The sequence below is a fragment of the Columba livia genome, chromosome 6 (genome assembly GCF_036013475.1).
Source record: "Columba livia isolate bColLiv1 breed racing homer chromosome 6, bColLiv1.pat.W.v2, whole genome shotgun sequence".
Classification (NCBI taxonomy): domain Eukaryota; kingdom Metazoa; phylum Chordata; class Aves; order Columbiformes; family Columbidae; genus Columba; species Columba livia.
This window is the reverse complement of record NC_088607.1, coordinates 14,253,968-14,277,741: the sequence shown is the minus strand read 5'-3', so window position 1 is coordinate 14,277,741 and position 23,774 is coordinate 14,253,968. Positions and strand designations below refer to the sequence as shown.

General features: G+C 44.5%; 1 protein-coding gene across 5 annotated transcripts in view; it reads left to right on the top strand.

The window, feature by feature from the left end:
* SUFU (SUFU negative regulator of hedgehog signaling) overlaps positions 1-23,774 on the top strand; it is a 97,421-nt gene that overhangs the window by 5,135 nt on the left and 68,512 nt on the right. For all 5 annotated transcript variants that reach the window (XM_065067157.1, XM_065067158.1, XM_065067159.1 and 2 more), the window contains exon 2: positions 1,390-1,524. In XM_065067157.1, coding sequence (XP_064923229.1) covers positions 1,390-1,524 — 135 coding nt within the window. The remainder of the gene's footprint in view (positions 1-1,389; positions 1,525-23,774) is intronic.

The window sequence follows — 23,774 nt, the reverse complement described above, 5'->3', positions numbered from 1 at the left end:
GGGCCTCTTTGGTAAGGCAAGATATGGATCTCCACCTGCGGAGCACAAACACTTCCAGGAGGCATGGAGCAGCGGGGCTGGAGGGTGCTACCGAAGGCTGAGGAGCAGGCTAGGTGCTGAGAAAGTATTTATTGTCCAGCCTGCCATTGTTTGATATAAGGCAGTGGTACTTTAATCAGGGAACAAATCTAAGGTGTTCAAACACTTTTTGTGCTGCGGTTGTGGCCTGTGTAATGATGATACGCAAACCCCCGGGACTAGCAAGGGAGACACGGGCATGCCCTGCAGCCACCCTGCAGATGAGAGTCAGGATCTGAGCAGACAATGCAGACGAGGGGATTTGGTGTGTAGTAAGTGGTTTGAACGGAGGACATCACCTTAGCCTGGATTTTCTTGTTTGGAGCAGCTGAGAATATTTTACCTGAAGAAGAAGCAAATCAGAGGCAGGAAAGAGTTAAACAGCTGCTCATGCTATTCTGTAAATGCTTGTGGTAGGTGGTTTGTCTTGTCTCTTCTTGCTTGCTTCTACCTGTGTGTTTTGTGATTGACAGGGCAAACTGAGCAAAACAGCCTAACACGTTCCTTCTTTTGACGGGGAGCTGACCTGTCTCTGCGTGGGCAGAAGCGAGGCGAGTGCAGGAGGAGCGTGCTGTGCTCTGCTGTCCCACCAGCCCAGCTTCCTTCTGCCCTTCCAGGCTTTGGTCATGGCTGCTTAATGTGGTCTGGCTCTGCTTCATTGGCTTTTAAGCGATTTTCTTTTAAGGAACTCATTCTAAGGTGGAAGCAGAGGTTGCACTGATGCTTTTTACTTATTCTTGGTTAATACAGCTAGTGTATTTTACAAGTTCTGGTACTAATTTTTCTGAATCAACATTTTTCTCCTCGACTGTAATAACTGTCATGCCTATGTTCAGAAGTAGGGATTGTTCTCCTCAAAACTGAGCCATTTCAAATTCTGCTTTGAGGAATAGCATCAGTGTTTTAGTTGTTGTTTTTTTTTTTTTTAATTGAGGTATATACCCCTGGACTGAATTAAGAGTTTACAGTGCAGATACAGCTATTGCTCTTCTACTACTACAGTCTTCCAATTTTGTGTTTTGTTGAAGCTTTAATATGATTTTCCAGAAGTTTTTATGCTTTAATATCAAAAACATTGTAGCGTGTTGCACACATGCATTTTGTCTTCCTGTGCTTGAGAACCTTTCTGGACTTAACACGGCCTTTCTCATTAATTGTTTTTTTAGAGGAAACTTGGACATGCTAATTTAATTTTTGTCACTGGGTATGTTTTAAACAGGTCTTTGTACAGCCCCTCGTAGCACCTGTGGAGACTTCCCATTTGTCTTGAATAAACTAACTTACCTAAGAATCTTTCTGTTTTGAATGCAGGTTGGGAGGACCTGATCCCCTGGACTATGTTAGCATGTACAGAAACCTGGGAAACCCAGCGCTGAATGTTCCTGAGCACTGGCATTACATCAGCTTTGGGTTAAGTGACTTGTATGGAGACAACAGAGTACATGAGTAAGTGTCATTTACGTTCTGTTGCTGCGTGTTGTGTTTTGTGTCGCATTTTGGGGGAGGGGGAGTGTAAGTAAAACCTTGTCCTGATGTTATTATTTGAACAGCTGTTTTTCTGCTGAGAATACCCTAGCCCTGGTCTCACAAGGAGTGACGTATGCCTGTACTTGGATATAGAAGAATTACTATGTGCCCCATTGCAGGCTTTGAATGCTATATATTTCTTTGTCAGTGTTGACTGCTTTTATTTTTTATTTTTCTTTTAACTGGTTAGGATTTTTTTTTTAACTGAATGTCTTGTGTTTTTCACTCCTGGTAGTCTGTTATGGTCATTTGCTTAAATCCTGACCCCTCCCTGTGCATGTTAAATGCCTTCCTCTGGAAAAATGCTGTAAGGGCATTTTTCCTGTTGCTGGCACAGCAGTGTTACTGTCGATGGACTGCCACCCCAGTGGCTGCTGTATGAAGTGCCAATGTGTGTAACAGAGGCATAAAATTCTAATTGTTTTACTGTTTTTTTTTCTCCAGTAATTAAATTATTATCCTAGCTTGTTTGTATGGATGGTCTTTAGCAGGCATTTTGTATTAGATCAGGCAAGCATCATGATCTAACCTTATCCTTATCTTTCTCTTACTGACCTTGCTCCTTAACTCCAGTTAAAGTGAGTAGCAGTAATCAAGCTGTCATGATCTTGGGGCTGTGGATGTGGCGGGAGTGTGGACCGGGCAGAAGTGGCAGGAGGTTTCTGCTGTTGCTGTCTCTTTGCGCTCGTTCATAGCTGCAGGGTAAACGTCCTTGATGAATGGTGCAGCAAAGGCCTCAGTTTGTTCACCCAGGCTTTTCTTCTTTCATTTGTCTTGGTTTAGATTCAGCTACCAGGTTTTTTCACTCAGCTGCTTCTCTCGCAACAGCAGCAGTCAGGCAGTTTCTTTAACCTTACCCACATCTACAAGGCAGTTTCTCTGTATTGTTTTCCTCTCATCTTCATGATTACACAACTGTTTTTCAGAAGACAAGTCTTTTTAAGTTTCTGTAAGACCCTAGTGTCACAGAGATCCGCCCGGGACATTTAACCAACACATCTAACAACAAACCCAGTCATGAGTTGCTGGGGCAGAGGAAAGGTAGGGCAAGTGAAAGAAAGAAGTGAAGTTAAAAACTTCCTTTCCTTGCTTCCACAATAAGACCTTACCATGGTCATGCAGGCCTTCACATGGTGCCTTTGTTCTCAGGTCCTGGTATTTCGCCTTTGCCACTGAAAATCTGAGGTTGCCAAGATTAGATAGCATGTTTGCCCACTTTGTTTTGATGGGACTAATTTTGGAGGTAGTAAGTGCTGTGCTGCCTTCCTCTCTTTGCCGACTTGTCAGCCTGATATTTTCCCATTGTGAGACTAATTCTCTTTGCTCACACTCTTTCCTGATGGCTTTGGGTGAGAACAGGGAGTGGATTTAAGGATCTCAACTGAAGACGTGAAGGGTAATGTGTTTTTATGAAGAAGCAAATTACGTAAGGACACAGCCTACCTGGCCCTGGCACATGCTCTGGCTTCCCACTCCCAAAACCTGTCTGCTAGACCCAAACCTGCTGTTCTTCTGTAGTGGAAAGCTTGGGGGTGGAGGAGTGAAAGTGTCCCGCAGGTGGAATGTCACAACTTTAAATAACTTCCTGGCATGAGACCTCCTAACTCTTTATACTGTTGTATGGTTTGGTCAGGAAATTTGGACTGAAGAAGTGGAATATGCCTTTTGCTGGTTGCAGGGCATAGGAATTAAACCCTCATCTCTAGACGCAGGCTGCAGGTGATTTCCAAAGCCTACTGGGTGAAGCAGAAGCAAAGTCTGAGAGACGTGAAGTCCCTGAATGCCCCAGGTGTACATGAGCCTGGGAGGAGGTTTGGGGAGCTGATGTGCCCTGGCACTGTGCTTCCTGGGCGCTGTGGACACACAGGGGCCCTGGCTGCTGCCCTGCATTGGGGTGTTGGCTGACACCTCTTCAGCAGAGGCTTGTTCAGATCCATCAAAGTGATCTCCATGCCCTGAGTACGTGCATGTGTTTCCTGTCTCTCTCTCTGGCTGAACAGTGCTCCCGGACATACCATGTCACTCGCCGGAGATGTTCAGCTGTCTGCAGACTGTCACCTGTATTTTGGCCTAATTCTTGGAGCTACAAAACTTAATACTCCATGTGCTGTTGCGAAGGCTGGCTCTGCCTTTGCAGCAAAAAGCCTTAATATACAATTATGCATGTGGTAAAGCTGTCAAAACCTGCACATCTCTTGAACACTGAACCTGAAGTTGCCACCTGGTAGGCTACCTGTTTGCTAACTGCCTATTTGCTAACTGCTCTGGAAATGCGGTTGCCATGCGAACGGCACGTCGCCAGACCAGCGCTGGGTGCACACTGCAGGAATGTAGTGGTTTTCCTATGTTCTTGGGAAGTTCTTTTTATCCGACAGGGAACTTAATAAAGCCTTTGTTTAAGAAAATGGGAATCAGTTCGTTGCTTGAAGGACTTTGGGATTCTGCTGTCCCAGGTAAAGCGTGCTGTGGGATGGATGGCAGGCGTGTGGGGTGACAGGGGTGTTGTTTAAATCTTTGGAAGATTTCCTTTAAAGCTGGTGTGGCACTGAACTCTGCTCAGCTGCCCTGGCCTCTGGAGACGAGTTAGTTTGTGGGGTGTTTTGGTTTCCTAGCCCTCTCTGCAAAGAGTGCAGGGAGGGATGTGCTTCTATAACCTTGCTGTCCTTTGTCCTTTAGAAAGGGAAGAACAGTATGCTGCCAGAGGTCTCTTGAATCTCCTAGCTTGACTTCGGACAACGTATAGCTTATTTCTTCTAGACCTATTTTGGTATTACAGTACAATCTAGACCAATTATAATGCAGTATTAAATAAAAAGGACTTTCTGACTTTTGAGTGAAGTGATGCTGAATTGGAGGCCCCTGTATTTTTATTTATAATGGAATAGCAAACAGATGTAGCAAGTAATGTGAAAATGTTGACTTTAATTTATATTTTTTAATAAGAACCTGAAAAGTCTGAAGTGGAGCTCTCCCTGTGCCTCATTGTTGACAGATTTATTTTCAGTTAAAGCAGCACTATTTCCTGCTCTGCTTAAATATCAGCTCTACTCTGCTTACAGACCTGGTCTGGTTTTAAGAGGCCACAGAATAAGATGGAAGAAATCTAAGAATTTCAAATGGGGAGACCTTTTTCATTTAAAATCGCTCAGTGTTTCATGGTATAATGGCAACCATGACACCAGCTGTGCTGGGCTGATCGCTCTAAAAATCCTAAATCATGACGTCATGACAGCGCTAGGGAACCGCAGACCTTTCAGTGGGATTTCATGCCAAGCCGCTTGCGTGGAAATAAGTGGAAATAAGTCTCTCCAGTCGAGCATGTTGCACAACTTGAGTGGCAGCAGAAATCCTTCCGGGACGTTTTTGCAAGTTATGCTCCATTTTTAACTTTTTCTATCTACTTTAAAATCAAAACCAATGTGCAACTTCTTGAATCTATTCAGCAGGGTTAGAGTAGAGCCTGCAATGACGAGTGTGTGTGTAGTGTGTGAGCACGCACTGGCCGGGCCTGTCTGGCCCGTGTGGCTGTGGGAGGGGGGGAGGTCCTGCGCCCTCCTCCACCTCTTGCTGGCAGCTGCTGCCCACGGCAATGTCAGCATCCAGGAACGTGCCCCTGTGCGTCTGCACGAAGCGCAGTGCCGCTGCGGGCAGTTGCAGATCTGTGCTGCGATGCCAGGCTGGCAGCAGCACCATGGCACAGGCACCTGAGCCTTCTTGCAGCTTCCAGGTATGATGGTGACTTCTGCTGATGTGGAAAACAGGTGCCTGAGGACGGCAGCGTCAGCAAGCACAGCCGGGCTTGGTCTCCATCAGTGGCAACGCCAACTCCAGCCCTGGATTCTGCTGTCCAGGGAGCGACGTGCTTTTTCACTAGACCAACTTCTATCTCCAGTTCGCTGTAAGGCTAAGGCTGAACCTCCAGTTAACTGTTACTGCAGTTCAAGTGCTCCCTCTTTTTATTAACAGTTCAATAAGTGCATGGAGAATGAGAACCATGATGCAATAGAATTCCTAAAAACCTTGAGTAGTCTTATTTGTATTAAAATTGCAAGGTTGTAACTCAGAACCACAATAGAAAGCAAAGCTTAAATTGTGGCTAGGTTAAGAGATAAGATTTGTACTTGTGGCTTTCCCACATCCTGAGAAGAAACATGCCAACTATGTTTTGATGTTTAGCTTTTTATGCAGATTTCAATAATTGGGTTTCCTGATCCACACAAACTTCATATTGACAAGGGTGGTGGTTTTTGGTTTGTTTTGTGGTTGGTTGGTTGGTTTGTTTTTTTCCTGGCAGCTAGCCAGGAGCCCAAGTGCAGCATCCCATTTGCATAAAACCAAAGAGATTACAGCTGCCTTCATCTCTCATACAGATGCAGGGCACCACCCGCAGAGACAACAGGTTCCAACTTGCCGTGGTCCTTTTGATTTGCGCTACTTACCATTTGGATCGGGAGGGAGCGGTGCATGCCGGGATAACCCGGATAACGTGCTGCTCTGTGGGTGGTGCCTCCCTATTAAAGGTGAGGGTAAGCATGAGCCTTTAAAGATCTCCAGTCCAGCTTGTGTTCTGCTTGCTTGTATAGATGCTCTGAATGACCTTAACTTGTAAAAGGGCAAGGATGCTTGTTAGAGCTGGGAGGAAGAAAAAGGAGCGCAAAACTGGATCAGGTAACAAATGCAAGGCTTGCAGAGGGGTGGATGTTTTCTGGAAGGCTTTTTCCGAGCATGAAAGGAGTTTCAAAAGAGTATTTAGAAAATAGCCTGAAAGTTGGAACGAGTGCTCTCTTTCTTTTAAGTGCGTGCTGGCTTTTCCTTTGAGCCTGCATGAATGTAGGATGGAGTGGTGATGACAGCTGTCACTTTAGTGGCCTCTTAGTTCTGTAGCCTTTCATAAATTTAAAAGCTCACTGCCCTCAGCTTGCTAGCCTTTAGCCTTAAATTTTGGTATTTAATGGGTCCCTCTGTGCTTTATAAACCACATGCCTAAAGCACCGCTGAAATATTACACCAAACTCCAAGGTGACAGTGAACACTTTTAAAATGGTGGAGACTGATTCTGCCCCTCTTTGTTTTCATGAAAATGCAATAAAGGGCCTTTGGGAAGACAGTAAATTAGAGAGGAGTGGTGCTTGTTGCGGATCCATATTTCACAGAAGATTTTGAAACAGTTTTGCAGAGTTCAGCATGTCAGCCTTGGAGAGATGAAAAATCAAATCACTTTAGTTTGGGAGTTGAGCCTGGAATTCAAAGAAAGTTACTTAAAACCCAAGCTTTTCTTCCATCTCTCATGGTGTCTAGTTTCTGTAGAGTGTGATATTGAAGCATACTTCACATAGAGGAACTTAAGGACTTTCTTAAATAATAGCATAGTGCTCACTTGGTTGTCCTGGTTTTGTTTTACCAGGCTATTACCTCTGAAGTCAAAGGACACCTCCTGTGTCAGGGCTGGCTGCTTAGTAGCTAATTTGGCACATGAACAGGGAAGTGAGGCTGAGTTTTGGGGACATATCCTTGAGGATCAGGAAATAGCAGTTCTGCTCCTGGATCAGGCTTTTGTGAGGTATGACTGTGATAGGTTGGTTGTGGGGAACAGCCAGGACAGCAGTGAAGTTATGGGGATTTAATGTCACTCTGAGGAGCTTCTTCCAGGTCTCTGTAGCTTCCTACTTCATGTTGCCATAGCTTCGTCTGTGGGAATTGGACTTTAGCCAGTGCACTGAAGAAATGTTTCTTCTGGGTATTGTTGCTGGAGGTGGAGTATCTGCCCCAGCCTAGAGGGAATGACGTGCAAGAGGACACTGGCAAGCTTTGGTTTAGGAAGGAGGTAAAAGAGATAAGACTTGGAGAGCCCAAGATGTGCACTGAAGTCTTATATCCCTTTGCCTTCCTAGGTCTCATTTGTCTATCAGAGATTAACCCAGATGTGATGCTTATTTTTCTAGTTGGAAGGTTGATGGCAGAGTGGAGAGAGAAACTGCAGAATCAGGGAGTTCTGTGTCAAAAAAAGTATTTCCTCCTAACAATAGCTCATTTGAGAAACCATCAAAGTTGAGATGAGTAGTTTAGCTGCAGAGATGGCAATAAGATCTGTTCTTTAGTGGATTTGTCTTGTGGTTGTATTTTTTTTTCACATCTATAAAGATATGAGTTACACTGAGCTTTTCCTAAAATGAGGGTGCTTTTAACAGGTGTCAGCTGTGTGGATTCTTTGGTGTCTAGAAATACAGTTGTGCTTCCACTGAAACTTGCTTAGTGGGAGTGCCTGTAGATCCTTCTCTTCTGTCTGGCTGTTTGTTTTTGCCTGCTTTGTAGAAATGTAGTATTTTGGGGACAACTCTTCCTTTGAAGGACTTGATTGAATCTGACCAATGAGTTAAAAAATGTTGGGGAGATTTTAAAGAAGCACATGTATAAGTGTGATCATGTAAAGTTCAATTCCCTATTTCCCAGGCAAAAAACCAGTTAGATCAAGAGTCATGCTTATTTCCGTGCCCCGTTGACAGTGTTCTTCCGATGAGTGAGTCAAAGCACCAGGACTGTCTAAGACTTGTGTTTCTCTGCTGGAGGCAGACCTCCCTTGAAGCCATGGTCACCACAGGGAAATCTTATTTTCCCTCCTCCAAGGCGGAATGCACTTGGCTTCAAATGTCATTTGTCAGAGGCAGTTAGCACCGCTAATAACGTGAAAGATGTAGCCCACCTACAGAGAGAAGTCCACTTTGTGCTGCAAGCTCTCCGTGCTTGTGTGCGGAGGTCAAGGGATGAAAACATGTTTGAACTGCACTAGATATGGATTTTTTTTTGTTGAAGCATTGAAGGAAAACCATTTAACATTTACAGCACAGTAGTTCAATTTACAAGAAGGACTGTTTTCAATAAAAAGAAAGGAAAAAGTTTGGAAGTAGGTTTATAGCTGAAGGTTGCTGATGGCAGCCCTGCTTCCCCTTCAGTAGCGCATCTGCACATGCATCCTGGTAAGATGAGCCTCTTGCTGCCATGCAGGGGAAGAGGCATGGTGTTCAAACTGGATGATTTCTTTTTGTCAGCAGAACTTTGACATTTATGATCTTGGCATATGGGAGAAGGGTTGGCCCGGGACCAGGCTTCCTCACTCTGATCTCCCAGATGGGTGCGTGCTGCGTGGGAAGAGGAGCAACAGGGGATCAAAGTTGGGTCTTCTTGTGAAAAAGTGTTTTATTTGATAAAGATCTGTTTAGGATGCTCTAAAAAGCAAGAATTAAAATAGTATTGTGGTATGTGTTGTTTTTTGGGGGGTTTTGTTGTGGTTGTTCTTTTTTTTTCAGTGGGACATGAAGGTAAAAGCATTTTTTGAGCTGTGTGGCCATTCTGGCTGCGAGATCAAAGGAGAGTTGACTTTTTTATCCCTTTGCTTGCTGGAATAATGATACTAACAAAATGGATGTTTGAAGAGATGCATCTGAATGCTGTTATTCAGACCTAATCCCCTTTTTTTCCCTCAACGCAGATTTAGCATTGGGAACATACCTTCCTGACTAGTGCTAGAATAGTCGTCTTTTTCTTGATGGAACAGTGGTTACAATTCGTAACCACAAATTACCATCGGTAATAAAATGACCAATTTTATTTGAAAATTTGAGCTATTGGTATCTCTCTCTCCTAAGCTGGAAACTCCACAGTGGTTACCAAACTTGGCTGCCTCTCTACTGTCATCTCAATTTTGAATCGAGGCCCAGTAGGCCCTGACACCAGGATAACAAAAGAGAGCTGCAAATCTTTGGTGGTCTCCCATTCAGATGGTATTCCCTTCCTGGGACAAAGGGGTGGCTGGGGCTCCTGAGTGCCACTCTGCCTCCAGGGATGGCAAACAAGGAACGGATCATCTGGTGGGAGGCATTTTTTGATCAGCTGACAAAGCTGGGTAGATGGGATACCACCTGACAAAGGGCTGAGGTTTAAAGGAAGATTTTTGCAATGGGTCTTAAGAACAAAAAGGAAAAAAAAAAAAAAAAGGCCAGAAAACTGTTTTTTGCAGATTGTAAACAGGGTGGGCGGAGGTGGAGGGGGACCCGGCCATTCTTGGGGAGCTCCAATTTAAGCCCAGAGGACAGAGACAAGGGAAGGAGGGAAGAGCGCACAGATGGCTCATTGTTTTTTCCAGCGCCTCATTCTTGGGCTGCTGAAGTGAAGGGCAATTGTTTTAAAATCCCTTTTGCAAAGAGTGCTGTTTGCTTTTCAGCTATCCCTCCCTGAAAATGCAAACTGTAAACCAGAGGGGTTGGCCTTTAACACCAGCACCTCTTGTTTTGGAGGGTCAGTGCTCTGTCCCAGGGGGCATCATTCCCGCAAGGGATGTGGGGAAGGACTGAGGCATCTCTCCTAAAAGGGATGGGGATGCAGTCATATCTGATCTACAGTATAGTTTTCTTACAGCATTATTTTTTGTAGCAAATAATTTGTTAGTGTAGAGAAATACTGCCATTTCTATACTGTTATTCTTTCTACCGCTCCAGTTGCACTGGTGTAGCTCCTTCCCCTCCTCCCCTGTGAATTGTTGTGATCTTTCTGGAGCAGGGGCCTTTTTTGGCATAGTTGACAAAAATAAACCATAAAGGCGGCTGTTGTAAAGAATAAGGCTCAACAGGGGAATTTTACCAGTAGAACTACAGCAATATAATTATACTGGTAGACTAGTTACAGTAAATTTCCTCATGAAGACAAGCCTTAAGTTGACATTTCCTAGCTAAGTTGAATCCATATGTATAACTCTATTATGCAAAAATAATATGTCTCTGGGCCTTGAATTCTTTTTTACCCAGAAGAGTAACGTTAAGCAGAAAAGCAAAGAATTTAGTGTTCAGAGATGGATGGGGGATTTTCTGTAGCAGAGCGGCTGTGATGAGTGTACGCTGAACTCTATTGCACTGGTTATTCCTCCCAAAGTGATTAGCGACGTGAAGAGCGCGTTTGTGCTTCCTGCACTAAAAAGTAAGTGGTACCGAAATACGCTGTAAGTTGATGTCTCCCTTCCCACTTTACTCCTGTTCGTAAGAGAGGCTGAGCCATTTTGCTGTTTCCATAACTGAAGTGGTTTGTCTGAAAGGCAATACTATTTTGCTGCTATTAAATTTTTTAGGGGTAAGCCTGAACCCTCTGAAAGGAAGGGGGAGAATGATGCTTTCTTCCCTCCTTTGATTTAAAGAGACCAAGATTTATTTTGTCCTTTTGGATTTTGCCCTGCAATGGATGGAGTCCATGTAACATTCATAAGCCAGGTGTTTATTTCTATAGGTCAAAAATATCAGCCTATGATTCCTATTTCTGAAAGTTTTCAACACTTCAAAGGAACACTAGTCATGGAGAAGAAGCTTAATGCTTGAAGGCAGATTAAAAAAAAAATAAAATATATATATATAGAGAGAGAGAGAGAGTAGACTTTTAATTGCAGCTATCATTTGTTTCCCTTTCGAGAGTCTTTCACCAGCAGCCTGGTGCTTTCTTTTCCCTGGAATTGTAGGTGGGGCTCCAAGGGCCTTCTCCTGCCTGTTTAATTGGTTAAGGTTTCTTATTATGCTCATCGATATGTTTTTGAGAGTAGCATTTACAGTGAGATGAGACTGTGTAACACCTCAGCAAGTAAGGAGGTATTGCCTTGATTTCAACAGCTGATGAAGTGGAAGATGGGAGATTGAATCCTATATCCAGCAGGATACTCGGGTACCGAAGTCCTGCTTGAAAGCTGGAGTTCAGGCTCCTAAAAGCTCCTAAATATCTTTTATGCCCCAGGCTCATTTATTGCACAGCTGAGATCTTAATTACATGAGAGTCCTAAAAATGTGCTTGTGGGTGTGCTGAAGTTGTTTCTTTTAACCTGTGTTCTTTAGTCAGCAGGAAAGAAATGGGAGACAGCAGTGTTTATAATCTATGTAACATGTTGGAGCCCAGATCCTGAGACTTTAGGCAGTACTGAAAAAAACTAACCATAGTTGTTAGTGTAGCTTCTGGCTTTGGGTTTTTTTTTCTCTTATTCTTTCCAGCCTCCCATACTGCTTCTGAAAGCCGCTTTTGTTATGCCAATGGGTTCCTCTCAGCAGCTGCAGAACTTTCTCGGCAGTAGAGGCTGGGAAGGAGGCAGCAGCCACTGCAAGGAGAATTGGTGCCCTTTCCCAGCTGCTCCTCAAGCACAGCAATACCGCCTTCCCCGCCATGCTGGCTTGAACTACCCCTTCACTTCTGTTCTTTCGCCTGGTGAGGTTGCAGCTGAGCCTTTAGGTGGAGTTTTGGAGATGTGTAACATTACCATTCCCCGCAGGCTGTGCAAAGACCAGTGTGTCAGAGCTAAGGGGTCAGTCAGTCCCTGTACGAAATGAGATCTGTGCGCAGATGGAAGGTTGTCTTCCCTGGTGTGCTGTGCAGCACGGTGACCGCGTGCTGTGTTTGCAGAATCACCTCCAACTCAGGCCAAGCGAGAGCAATGTTCTGCTGGACCTTGTAGAAATGAAGGACAAGTAGCTCTGAAGTGCAGCACAAATAGCTTAAATAAAATGTTGGAGTACAGATCTCGGTGAGTTGTTTTCTTTTTCACTAGTTCCCTGCCCCTTGTTCTGTAAGCGCCACAGAAAATCCTTATTGTGCTCTCAGCTATTCTTTCCAGAGCCTTTCAGTGGGCATTAAGATGATGCAACTCTGCAGCCCCTTCCCCGGGCCATTGCAGCGAGGCTGTTCGTGTTTTCCGGAGCTGCTGTGCTACCTGTGCCTGCAGTGTGCTGCCCAGAACCCGCTCTGGGGACACCTCAGCTGGGCTGGAGCGGGTTCTGCTGGCTGTGAGGTGGGACGCCTGGATGGCTCTGTAGATAAATGTGTGAGCCCTCAAGCTGAAAAGTACAGCCAGTCCTCTAGTCACTTGATTTCACATGATTTATTTTTTATTACCTGTTTTGGAAATTGTGAAGATGAAGTGGCTTGGTCTTGTCAGTTTAGTTATGACTGTAATGGGAGATCAGACTATCACCTACTGGTAAAGCTAGGTCCATGGACCGTAAAACAGCAAAAATAAAAAGTAAACTGTCTGTATGTGGGCACCTTCTGCTGGGGTAGAGAGTGACATGTCCCGTGCAACCTCCTGTTTCGTATTTTGTTGTTTTAGTCATTTCCTATGTTCAGTATTTGTCCATGCTGTGCAGAATGTGGAGTTAATTTCCCAGCTTTTGTGACCTTGATAGATGGAGTATATAAGCACTTCCTATATGATGAGTGTGTCATATTTCCGTTTGAAGCAGGGAAATATCATTATTTTACCTCTGAGAGTCAAATTCGTAAGTAATTTGTTGAGGAGGATGGGAAGACAGAGGGATTCAAACTCAGGTCACCTGGATGCCATTTTAAGAGTACTCTAAAGTTTCTTGACTTAATAATGAAGCAGATAAATCCCTTTGGCAGCCTTTTCCCCTTAATCTACGTGCACTATCCTTACATGTATGACTGTATGTTGACACCCTCCAGAATGAGACGATGATGCTTCCAAGCCTCTAGAGCTCAAAGGGATTAACCTTCAGCAGCTAAGAGGGATGCTATGCTTCTTCCAGATGCTACTACTTTCATGGCATTGACAGCGTAACCTCAAAGAAGCAACCCCTAAATTGCCTTAACCTGCAGCCCAGCACATTGAAGTGACCTGAAAACTGACGGTGGTTTACTTTAACGTGATAGACTGGAGAGCGTAGCTCAGGAGCTGAGTATAGAAACCACTTCTGTCAAAAGAAGCTTACCTCGTGCTCATGTGTTATCAGCTGCAGGCCCTGCCAGCTCAGTTTTGGATACAGGGTACCAGTAGTAGAAGTTCATACCTGTGCTCTTGGCTGTGTTCCTTCATAGGATCACAGGTTGGAAAGGACCTCTAAAAGTTTCCAGTTGATGCCTGCTCAGAGGGGCAGCTTCCCCAGCCTCCCTGGATCCTGTTCCAGGGTTAGCTCACTCCTGTGAGAGAGATTCACTAGTGGTGTTCCCCAGGGGTCAGTGTTGGGTCCAGTCCTGTTTAACATCTTTATTGATGATTTAGATGAGGGGATTGAGACCATCATCAGCAAATTTGCTGATGACACCAAGCTGGGAGGGAGTGTCGACCTGCTGGAAGGCAGGAGGGCTCTGCAGAGGGATCTGGATAGACTGGAAAAATGGGCTGATTCCAATGGGATGAAGTTCAACAAGGCCAAATGCCGGGTGCTGCACTTTGGCCACAACAACCCCCTGCAGCGCTCCAGGCTGGGCGCAGAGTGGCTGGAGAGCAGTCAGACAGAAAGGGACCTGGGGGTGCTAATTGACAGGAAGCTCAACATGAGCCAACAGTGTGCCCAGCTGGCCAAGAAGGCCAACGGTATCCTGTCCTGTATCAAAAATAGCGTGGTCAGCAGGACAAGGGAAGTGATCCTTCCCCTGTGCTCTGCATTGGTGAGGCCACACTGGAGTATTGTGTTCGGTTCTGGGCCCCTCAGTTCAGGAAAGAGATTGAAGCGCTGAAGCGGGTCCAGAGAAGAGCAACACGACTGGTGAAGGGACTTGAACATAAGACCTATGAGGAGAGGCTGAGGGAGCTGGGGTTGTTTAGTCTGGAGAAGAGGAGGCTTGGAGGTGAGCTCAGCACTCTCTATAACTACCTGAAGGGAAGTTATAGCCAGGTGGGGATTGGTCTCTTCTCCCAGGCAGTTAGCAATAAGACAAGGGGACATGGGCTTAAACTCTACCAGGGGAAATTTAGGCTGGATATTAGAAAGAAATTCTTTACAGAGAGAGTGGTCAGGCATTGGAATGGCCTGCCCAGGGAGGTAGTGGACTCGCCGTCCCTGGAGGTTTTTAAACTGAGATTGAACATGGCACTTAGTGCCATGATCTAGTAAACGGACTAGAGTTGGACCAAGGGTTGGACTCGATGATCTCTGAGGTCTTTTCCAACCCAGTCGATTCTGTGATTCTGTGATTCCCAGATCTATGTAACTGGAATTGGCCTTTGCCATTTTCCTGTGCATCTCTGAGGAAGGTCTGGCTCTGTCTTCCCTTCACCCTCCCAATAGGTAGTTGAGTGATAACATCCCCCTCTCCTTTTAGGCTTATTTTATTAGAGCTGAGCAGACCCAGCACCTTTCCTCATGTGATGTAGTTGGCTGTGTTATGGACACCTTTTAATAACGGTTGTGTGCTGAGTGCTTCTCAGGTGCCTGACTGATTTGGGTGTCTAAAAAGTGGCCAATCTGTCAGGTCCACAAAATGCACACAACAGTTCCCGTGCTGTTTGTGTCTAAAGCCGCTGGAAGCCCTCGTGATATTATCATGGACTTTGAGTGACACTGTCTCATAAGATAGTTGTGTCTGCAGAGTTAGGAGTAAAATTGATTTGAGTCTGTAATCTGAAGGTTTAGAGGAAACAGTCAATTGATCTGCTGTATAAACATTCAGTATTTACACAAACAATTTAAGAACAAAACCTAAACTCTCAATCTCCAGGCTTCAGGGACAAGATTGTCACCAGCTGAGTTTTGAAGAAGCTGAATAGTAAAAATAGTAAAAAGTGATTGAAACTTAAACTGAAGTTTCCTCTTCCTCCTGTAGCAGTACGTCATGCACTGAATGGCAGCTCAGTGAAGCACAGTTCTGTTTGCGTACTGGCCAGGACAAATTGATTCACAAATATTACTCAGATCTATCTCAATGTAAGCTTTCTAAGTGGATACTACATGAGTGTTTTGGAAAACTGAGAAAACTACAAATAACTACAGAGCAAGTGCCTCTGCATCTGTTTGGATTTAGATGTTGTAATAATTCTCTAAAAACAATTTAAGTTGTTGTTTCTAGGAAGGTTTTGCATCTGGTTGATGGCTTACAAGTTGGCTATGATGTACTGCAAGACCAGGCTCTAAGCAACAGCTTTGGGCAAAGCCATAAACTGTCTCAAGCACCATGTGTCATTGGCTTTCTGACCCTGATTTTACATGGACAGAAGTTTTTGAGCGTGTATTCTTTTAGCATTTGTGTTTGCCCTGCTTATGCATGAAGCTTTTTCTTAAGCTAGAAAGGAGTCCAGTAAGACCCTGCGCACAGGTTTGGGGTGGCAAGAGCTCATGGAATTTCCTGTTGAGTGCTCTGAAGAGATAACTGCCCCCTGCTTCTCTCAGATGTTTTTATGTGCTTTTCTTTAAAAATGATGCTTTTTTAAATGCCAGGAGATAATCTGAGAGAATATGTATATAAGCAGGTGGGTTTTGGCCAAAATAACTTTTCTGGATACTTTTCAAGCCTTTTATGTATGGGGGTCGCTCTGCCTATTGTCTTATGAAGTTGCTTCACAGGAGCATCCCAGCATGCCATCGAGGGCTTGGATGAGACTTAAGAGTATTTGACAGCTGCACTAAAACCAGCCATTTCCCATTGAGCAAGATGCTGTAAGCACTAGGTGGGGTCACTTCTTTGTTTCTTTTTCTTCTTTTTTTTCCCTTCCTTGAAGTTCTGGAATCTTGAGTGTCATTTGCTTATAGTGGGAAGACATTGTGTAACACATATGGAGCTTGAAGTCAGAAGGCTGACTCTCTGCATCATCTTGTTTGGGACACATCAGCTCCTGCCTGACATACTTCCTGGGAGACGGAGACAATGAGGTGTTTGACTCAATAATAACCCACTGAAGGCTTCTCCTTGGGTTTTAGACAGGAGACCACCCTTTGTGTTGCTTGTTTGTAAGCACATGTGGGCAGTGAAAGGGAAATTGTATGCATCTTGATTTTTCTCAGGGAGGACCTGTGAAGTCATTGAGTACCCTCAGTCTTTTTGTTACACCAGTCTTCTGTGTTGCTAATACTAATATCTTTGCTAGCTAATAGAAAAATCTTCCAGGATGGTTACTAGCTCTGCAGTATTAAAACACTAATGAGAGCTGGACCTTGAAGTACTTTGGTCTCGTCAAGCAGAGTGTTGGACACTGCCCATCAGCTTGGTATAACCACCTTCTCAAACTTCTCAAACATCCTGGTAGGTTGACCTGGAGTACTGAAAGCAGTGGATTGGCAATTACTGTGGCTTTTTATTGAAGGGTTGGGGGGGTGAAGATGATGGTAGAATTAAAACTGTTTTCTGATGGAAATAACAGCAGCTCTTCCAGATGCCAGGCTTACAAGTGTAGTGATACCGTATTTCTGCAGCCTTCAAAATGGTATCAGAGTGGCTCACCAGCAGAGCAGGAAGCTTTGTCTTTGTAGAAGATGAGGGGAAATGCAATTCAGGAGTGGAAGAAAAAGGCATCTGTGAGGCAGCAGCATGAAGCTACTGTTTAACAGAAGTAGTGGTGATGGAGCTGAAAACTGCAGCTGGGACAAGTCAGTCCAGAGTGCAAGAGCCTGCGCTCGCTGCCCAGGAGAGACCTGGTTTGTCTCCCTGGAGGTGCTGGGACTGGAGCTGTGACTTCTGAAAGTGCAGTCCTGACTACCCCTAAACTATCCTGTTTAACATCTTCATTGATGATTTAGATGAGGGGATTGAGACCATCATCAGCAAATTTGCTGATGACACCGAGCTGGGAGGGAGTGTCGACCTGCTGGAAGGCAGGAGGGCTCTGCAGAGGGATCTGGATAGGCTGGAAAAATGGGCTGATTCCAATGGGGTGAAGTTCAACAAGGCCAAGTGTCGGATCCCGCACTTTGGTCACAACAACCCCCTGCAGCGCTACAGGCTGGGCACAGAGTGGCTGGAGAGCAGTCAGACAGAAGGGGACCTGGGGGTGCTAATTGACGGGAAGCTCAACATGAGCCAACAGTGTGCCCAGCTGGCCAAGAAGGCCAACGGTATCCTGTCCTGTATCAAAAACAGCGTGGTCAGCAGGACAAGGACAGTGATCCTTCCCCTGTACTCTGCATTGGTGAGGCCACACTGGAGTATTGTGTTCAGTTCTGGGTCCCTCAGTTCAGGAAAGACATTGAAGTGCTGGAGCGGGTCCAGAGAAGAGCAACACGACTGGTGAAGGGACTTGAACACAAGAGCGATGGGGAGAGGCTGAGGGAGCTGGGGTTGTTTAGTCTGGAGAAGAGGAGGCTTGGAGGTGAGCTCAGCACTCTCTATAACTACCTGAAGGGCAGTTCTAGCCAGGTGGGGATTGGTCTCTTCTCCCAGGCAGTCAGCAATAGGACAAGGGGGCATGGGCTTAAACTCTGCCAGGGGCAATTTAGGCTGGATTTTAGAAAGGAATTCTTTCCAGAGAGAGTGGTCAGGCATTGGAATGGCTGCCCAGGGAGGTGGTGGACTCGCCGTCCCTGGAGGTTTTTAAACTGAGATTGAACATGGCACTTAGTGCCATGATCTAGTAAACGGACTGGAGTTGGATTAAGGGTTAGACTTGATGATCTCTGAGGTCTTTTGCAACCCAGTTGATTCTGTAAATACCCTGAAAGCGCTTTCTTCTTCACTGGCTGAAAAAATCATAACATATGTAAACTCCCATTTTCAGGGATTGGTTCACTTAATATATTTCTATACACAAACTCTTAAACTCTCAAAAAATAAACACCTAGTACACTTCGCTCCTTGTCTAGAGCTGTGTAGCTTTCAAAAGCAGAATTTCAGAAATACAGCCATTTTGCACTGCGCTGCAGAAGCAAACTTTGTCCCCTTCCTTGCAAAAGTGAGAATGAAAATTCGTTGGCAAATTGCTTTGATTTAAACTGAAAAGCCTTGGGTTTTCAGAGCTGCTTGTAAAGCAAAGGGCTAGTTTGGCTTTTGATCCTCTTAAGCTGGGCTATTTGATGTGAAAAACGCGCTGGGTGCTCTGCTGCAGGGGGGAGCAGCTTCTCAGTTCTCTGTGTGTGGCTTCAGGAGAGGGGCTGGGGGGGCCGGCCGCACGGCTCTGTAAATAAAGGGGCCTCTATTTCTTTGGATTCTTTTGCTGGAACTAAATATCGTGATCAGTGAAACTCTTACCTCATTAAAGGAACAAGCCAGGCTCCTTCAGCATATGTGCAGTGCTGCAGTGTAGTCTGTTCTGCTGAGCTGATTTGCTGAACAGATAAAGGGAGTTTTAACCCAAAGAATGGTATGTAATATATGACCTTGGCTTTCAAACAGTTTATTTTTATTCATGCGAGAGAATAAGGTTTTAATATTAAATATAGGGTTGGATTTGACTTGGCAGATACCAGAGCCTTCCATTACTGCTGAAGTCATAATATAAAACTATGTGATGTGTGCCAGTGGGCATGCAGCAGGCCAGGAATTTCTCCATCGATGTTTGTTTTTGTGAAAATTTGGGCGGCTGCTTCACAATTGGGTTGGCTCTAATGATGATGTTTGCCTGTGTTGGACGGGGCAAAGGCACAGTATGATCCATGCTGTCTCTTCATGGTTAGTATCTTTAGTTTTGGGGCAAAATATTGATTTCATATATTTTTCCCCTTCTTAGCATTTCAGGGATGTTTAAAAGAAACTTTCACTCAAAACTGCAGGGTTCAGCAGAATGAAGGCATAAACCAAACTATGTGAAATATTCAGATCTGTTAGCACAGAAACTTAATGCTGTGTTGCAGCTTTCAGTTTATGTACCTGGGGCCACACACAGATACAAAATACTAATTTTGAAGTGTCCTTCCTGCACATGCTCCATCTCAGGTCATGGTTTTACCACAAAGCTGAGGTGCCTTTGGTCCGCTGCATTGTAACCGTTTTGGTGAAGAAACGACCTGCAAAGCACTTCAGTGTTGAGATGCTGAACTGAGCTCCAAAGCCTTTGTTCTAAACTGGCTGTGGTTTGAATTAGTCACCTTCAGATTTAAAAAAAAATGTTTTAAAAAACCCCAAACTAAAACAAAACCAAAACCAACAACAAAGCCCAAAACAAACCAAAAAACCCACACAAAACAAACAAAACCACAATCAGCCAAACCACAACCAAAAAACCCCACCCCAGAAGCATAGCCCCAGTCCCCACCTCCCTTCTTCACAAGAAGCCAACCCTGAATAGTGCCAGGATCTTGTTTCTGTACAACAAAAAGTGTGTAATAAGGACGTTTTCCTTTGGGGGCTGACACGGGGATGGGGGTCAGGCTGAGCTGCTGCGGACGCTTTGCTGCGGCTTGGAAGGGAACAAGGTAGGACAGGTAGCACTGAACTTGGGGGCCGATGGAAGAGATCACGAGCAAACCTGGCTTCTGTGTGCTTTAGCAGGACTTCTTCCATCTGTGGGTTAACCTCACCCCTCCATCCAGTTTTATGTGGAAATGAGACATACCAGTCTTTCTCTTTAACTATATGGGGTTTTTTAGCTTGTTCATTGACTGTGGCTGGCCGAAGGTGGTTGACTTTTCTGGAAGTTCAGTGAAAATTGGGAACTTGTGGGAAGGAGCATGAGTTTGACATCTACAAGACTGCAGGGTATGATCCTTTTTGTCCAGTTCCTCGGCAGCCTCCCAAGATAACCCCCAAGCAGTGGGGATGTACCCTACAAGGAGGAGGCTGCTGCAGGAATTCACTGTTTCCACACAGAAATAATGGAACATCGTAGTATAAATTAACTTGTTTATAGGGAATCTCACCTTATTAGCTCCCCCACCACGGATGGATTTCTTTTTTACAATAGCTGCATCTTTTATCCTCTGGATAAGGCCGTGAGCAAAAATGGACACAGGTGATTTGAGGGTATGAGCAGCTGCATACAGCCCAGATATGAGGGAGGAGTGTCTATCCTTGTGGAGGACAAAAATCCCTTTGCTTGGTCTTCCATTCATATGATATATGTATCTGGAGGTCTTGGTCTTCTTAGTGGGCAGATTAGTTTCCCGTGCATGTGCTGGCTGTGGCTGCTGCTTCCCTCCCTGCCAGTGGACTGGGGCATCCTTATCCTCACAAATTTTGGAGTGAAGAACAGTCAAAGTGCTCATTCCCTGGTGAAAAGGACCTTCCATAAGAGAAGCCAAGCTGCATAAGTCAATTACTGATTTCTTCTCTGTAATTTTCATTAGACTCAGGGTCAGAGACATGTGGCAGGGTTATAGGTTTATTTAGTTCCTGAAGCTCACATGTGCCTCCATTCTCATGTGCTTCCTCTGAACCTTGGCTGGGAGCTCTGGTCCTGGGTTATGGTCCATTTTTCATTGAGAGAAATTTTACGGCAGCTGTTGAAACTCCGTTCAACTTACTTTCAAATACAAGACTTTTTCTGAAGAATAAATCAAAAGCTTTGGCAAAAATGCTAGCTGAAAATGACTATACTAATTGCATTCTGAATATTAATATTTCTTCCTACGAAAGACTTGTCAGAAATAAACATAAAGAGTTTCTAAAGTAATTGCAAGCTTTTAAAGCCACATGTGTCATAATTTCTTCAAAAACAAATTAGCAAGCTAAAATTAAACAGATCAAAGTCTTTTACTTTATGGACTGTTACCTCACAACAGCTGCACAATACCGGTGAACCGCGTGTATTTAAATTCTTGCTGTAGCAAAGCAGTGTATTTTCAGCAACCTGTGACCATTAACTACTCAAAAATATTTTTAATCTAGTCACTAAGTGTAGATCTCTTACATGCAAATAGGATTTTTTTCTCATATTTGATTGTTAATTTAAGAATTTGAGAACTGCAAGCATTGTATGCTGCTGCACTTCTTGAGTGTTTTTTAGAAGAAATATCTTTTGTTTCTTCCGGGATTTTCTGAAATCTTAGAAGGGAAGGAACTTACCGCTCATTTCCTTAGCTTTTGTTCTATTTATTTTCAAGTAGTTCTTCTCTGCTTTAGAGTCTCTTTCATTACTGTACAAAAAAATCACGTAAGTAACATTGCCTGTCAGTTTTATTGCTTCGCAGCTACTGTGGAGTGACCAGCGATGTTCTCCTAAATGCTCCTCTTGCTTTCAATGTGATGGATGTTCACCTGAACGCTTCTGTTACTCAGTAACTTGCGCAAGGATCAATATGAAGCATGTGTGGCCTTCTCCTCAACAGTTATTTCTGGGGAACAGAGAGATCTGTGGAGTTAAAAAAGAAAACCTCACTAACCTCTAGCTTGATGCATATTAGAAGTAAAGCTGTGGTTTCAGAACATGTCTTGAAAGGAGGAAATTCAATAGAGAGCCATCTTAACTTTCCAAAAATTTTAACTGTGAAAGATCAGCTTGAAAGCTTTTCATTAACTTTGATCCTTCTTAAAATCGACCCATTCATGATGTGTTTCACTTTCTGGTGTATGCTTTTTCCTGGTATAAATCCTTGAAAACTACCAACTTTGAAGTGTTTTTGTTTCTCCCTTTAAGAAATATTTCTGGTTTTCCTTTGCTATCTGATATGTGAAACTAATAAAACCCTACAGGCCTGCTGAATGTAGAAAGGGATGAAGTACAATGGGATGAAGTTCAACAAGGCCAAGTGCTGGGTGCTGCACTTTGGCCACAACAACCCCCTGCAGCGCTCCAGGCTGGGCACAGAGTGGCTGGAGAGCAGTCAGACAGAAAGGGACCTGGGGGTGCTAATTGACGGGAAGCTCATCATGAGCCAACAGTGTGCCCAGGTGGCCAAGAAGGCCAACGGTATCCTGTCCTGTATCAAAAATAGCGTGGTCAGCAGGACAAGGGAAGTGATCCTTCCCCTGTACTCTGCATTGGTGAGGCCACACTGGAGTATTGTGTTCAGTTCTGGGCCCCTCAGTTCAGGAAAGAGATTGAAGTGCTGGAGCGGGTCCAGAGAAGAGCAACAAGAGTGGTGAAGGGACTTGAACACAAGAGCGATGGGGAGAGGGATGGGGAGCTGGGGTTGTTTAGTCTGGAGAAGAGGAGGCTTAGAGGTGAGCTCATCACTCTCTATAACTACCTGAAGGGCAGTTCTAGCCAGGTGGGGATTGGTCTCTTCTCCCAGGCAGTCAGCAATAGGACAAGGGGGCATGGGCTTAAACTCTGCCAGGGGCAATTTAGGCTGGATATTAGAAAGGAATTCTTTCCAGAGAGAGTGGTCAGGCATTGGAATGGCTGCCCAGGGCGGTGGTGGACTCGCCGTCCCTGGAGGTTTTTAAACTGAGATTGGACATGGCACTTAGTGCCATTGTACATGTCTGACTGACTTTCAGTGCCTGGTCTCTTGGTTTCAGTCACAGCTGTTATCTCTTTGGGCTGTCCCATACCTTAGTTCTGTACTTGGGTACATTTCTTAACTACTTTAGTTACATCATTTCAAATTCTACCACAGTCAAGCTTTCCTTGATGGATCCTCAAATGAAGTTCCATTGCCTGATGAAGGAGTTACATCCATGCTTACATTTAATCAGTTTTAACACTTGTCATTAGCCAGGGTTGAAATAAAGTGTTTCTGTTTCAAACCCAACTTCTTAGTGTGGGAACAATCCACCCAACACTTGGAGCTGGTCACCACTGCTGCTGGTGAGCTGTGTTTTTCAAGTGGAAAGTGCTCTTATCACTTTCCTGGCGGCTCTGGCTGTTTTTAGCAGAAGTGCGATGTTAACGCTTTGAGCGCTGTACCTTTCATATGTGCCAGCAAGGTACCAGCATCCAAGGCATTTGCAAAGTTTCTCCAGAAGATTTGCCAGTGGCTGCAGGTCTTGGAGGTGAATATGCAGAATGATACTGGTTTGTGAAAGCTTCTGTGAGGTGTCTTTATGCTCAGTGTAAATCCTTTTTTCTTTCTCTGCCTTTGTGGAACAGCCCCAGCAAGAGTGAGAGATGCAGTGACAGTGGTAAAAAGGGCACAGATGTTCCCAACTTGCTTTCAAGTTTGCAAGCATATGTATTTGTCCTTGGAGTGTTGCATTTTCCACAGGCAAATGTGACATTTTTGGCTGTTGGGGACTTGGAACAGGAACTTTCCCTTATGTATAAGTATTTTTAAAAGTGTTCTTAAGGACTGGTTTTGTTGAAGCAGAAAGTACTATGGAGTATCCTTTATTTACTCCTTTTTGTTAGAGCCTTCATACTTCAATTGTGACTTTATTCTCCTGTCTGTGACCCTACCTGACCAAACCAAATAAATTGATACCTATCTCTGTCAAATGGGGAAACGGGCAGACTACTGCTTCTTGAACAGTACTTGTCAAATTCAAAGCTTGTCCACTCTTGTCTTCCTAGATATATAAGGAGAATTTGTGCGGGCATATATTGGAGCAGAATGACAATTAGTACATTGTTTGAGAGGTTATTAACTTTCTGCCTGCATCTTCTTGTT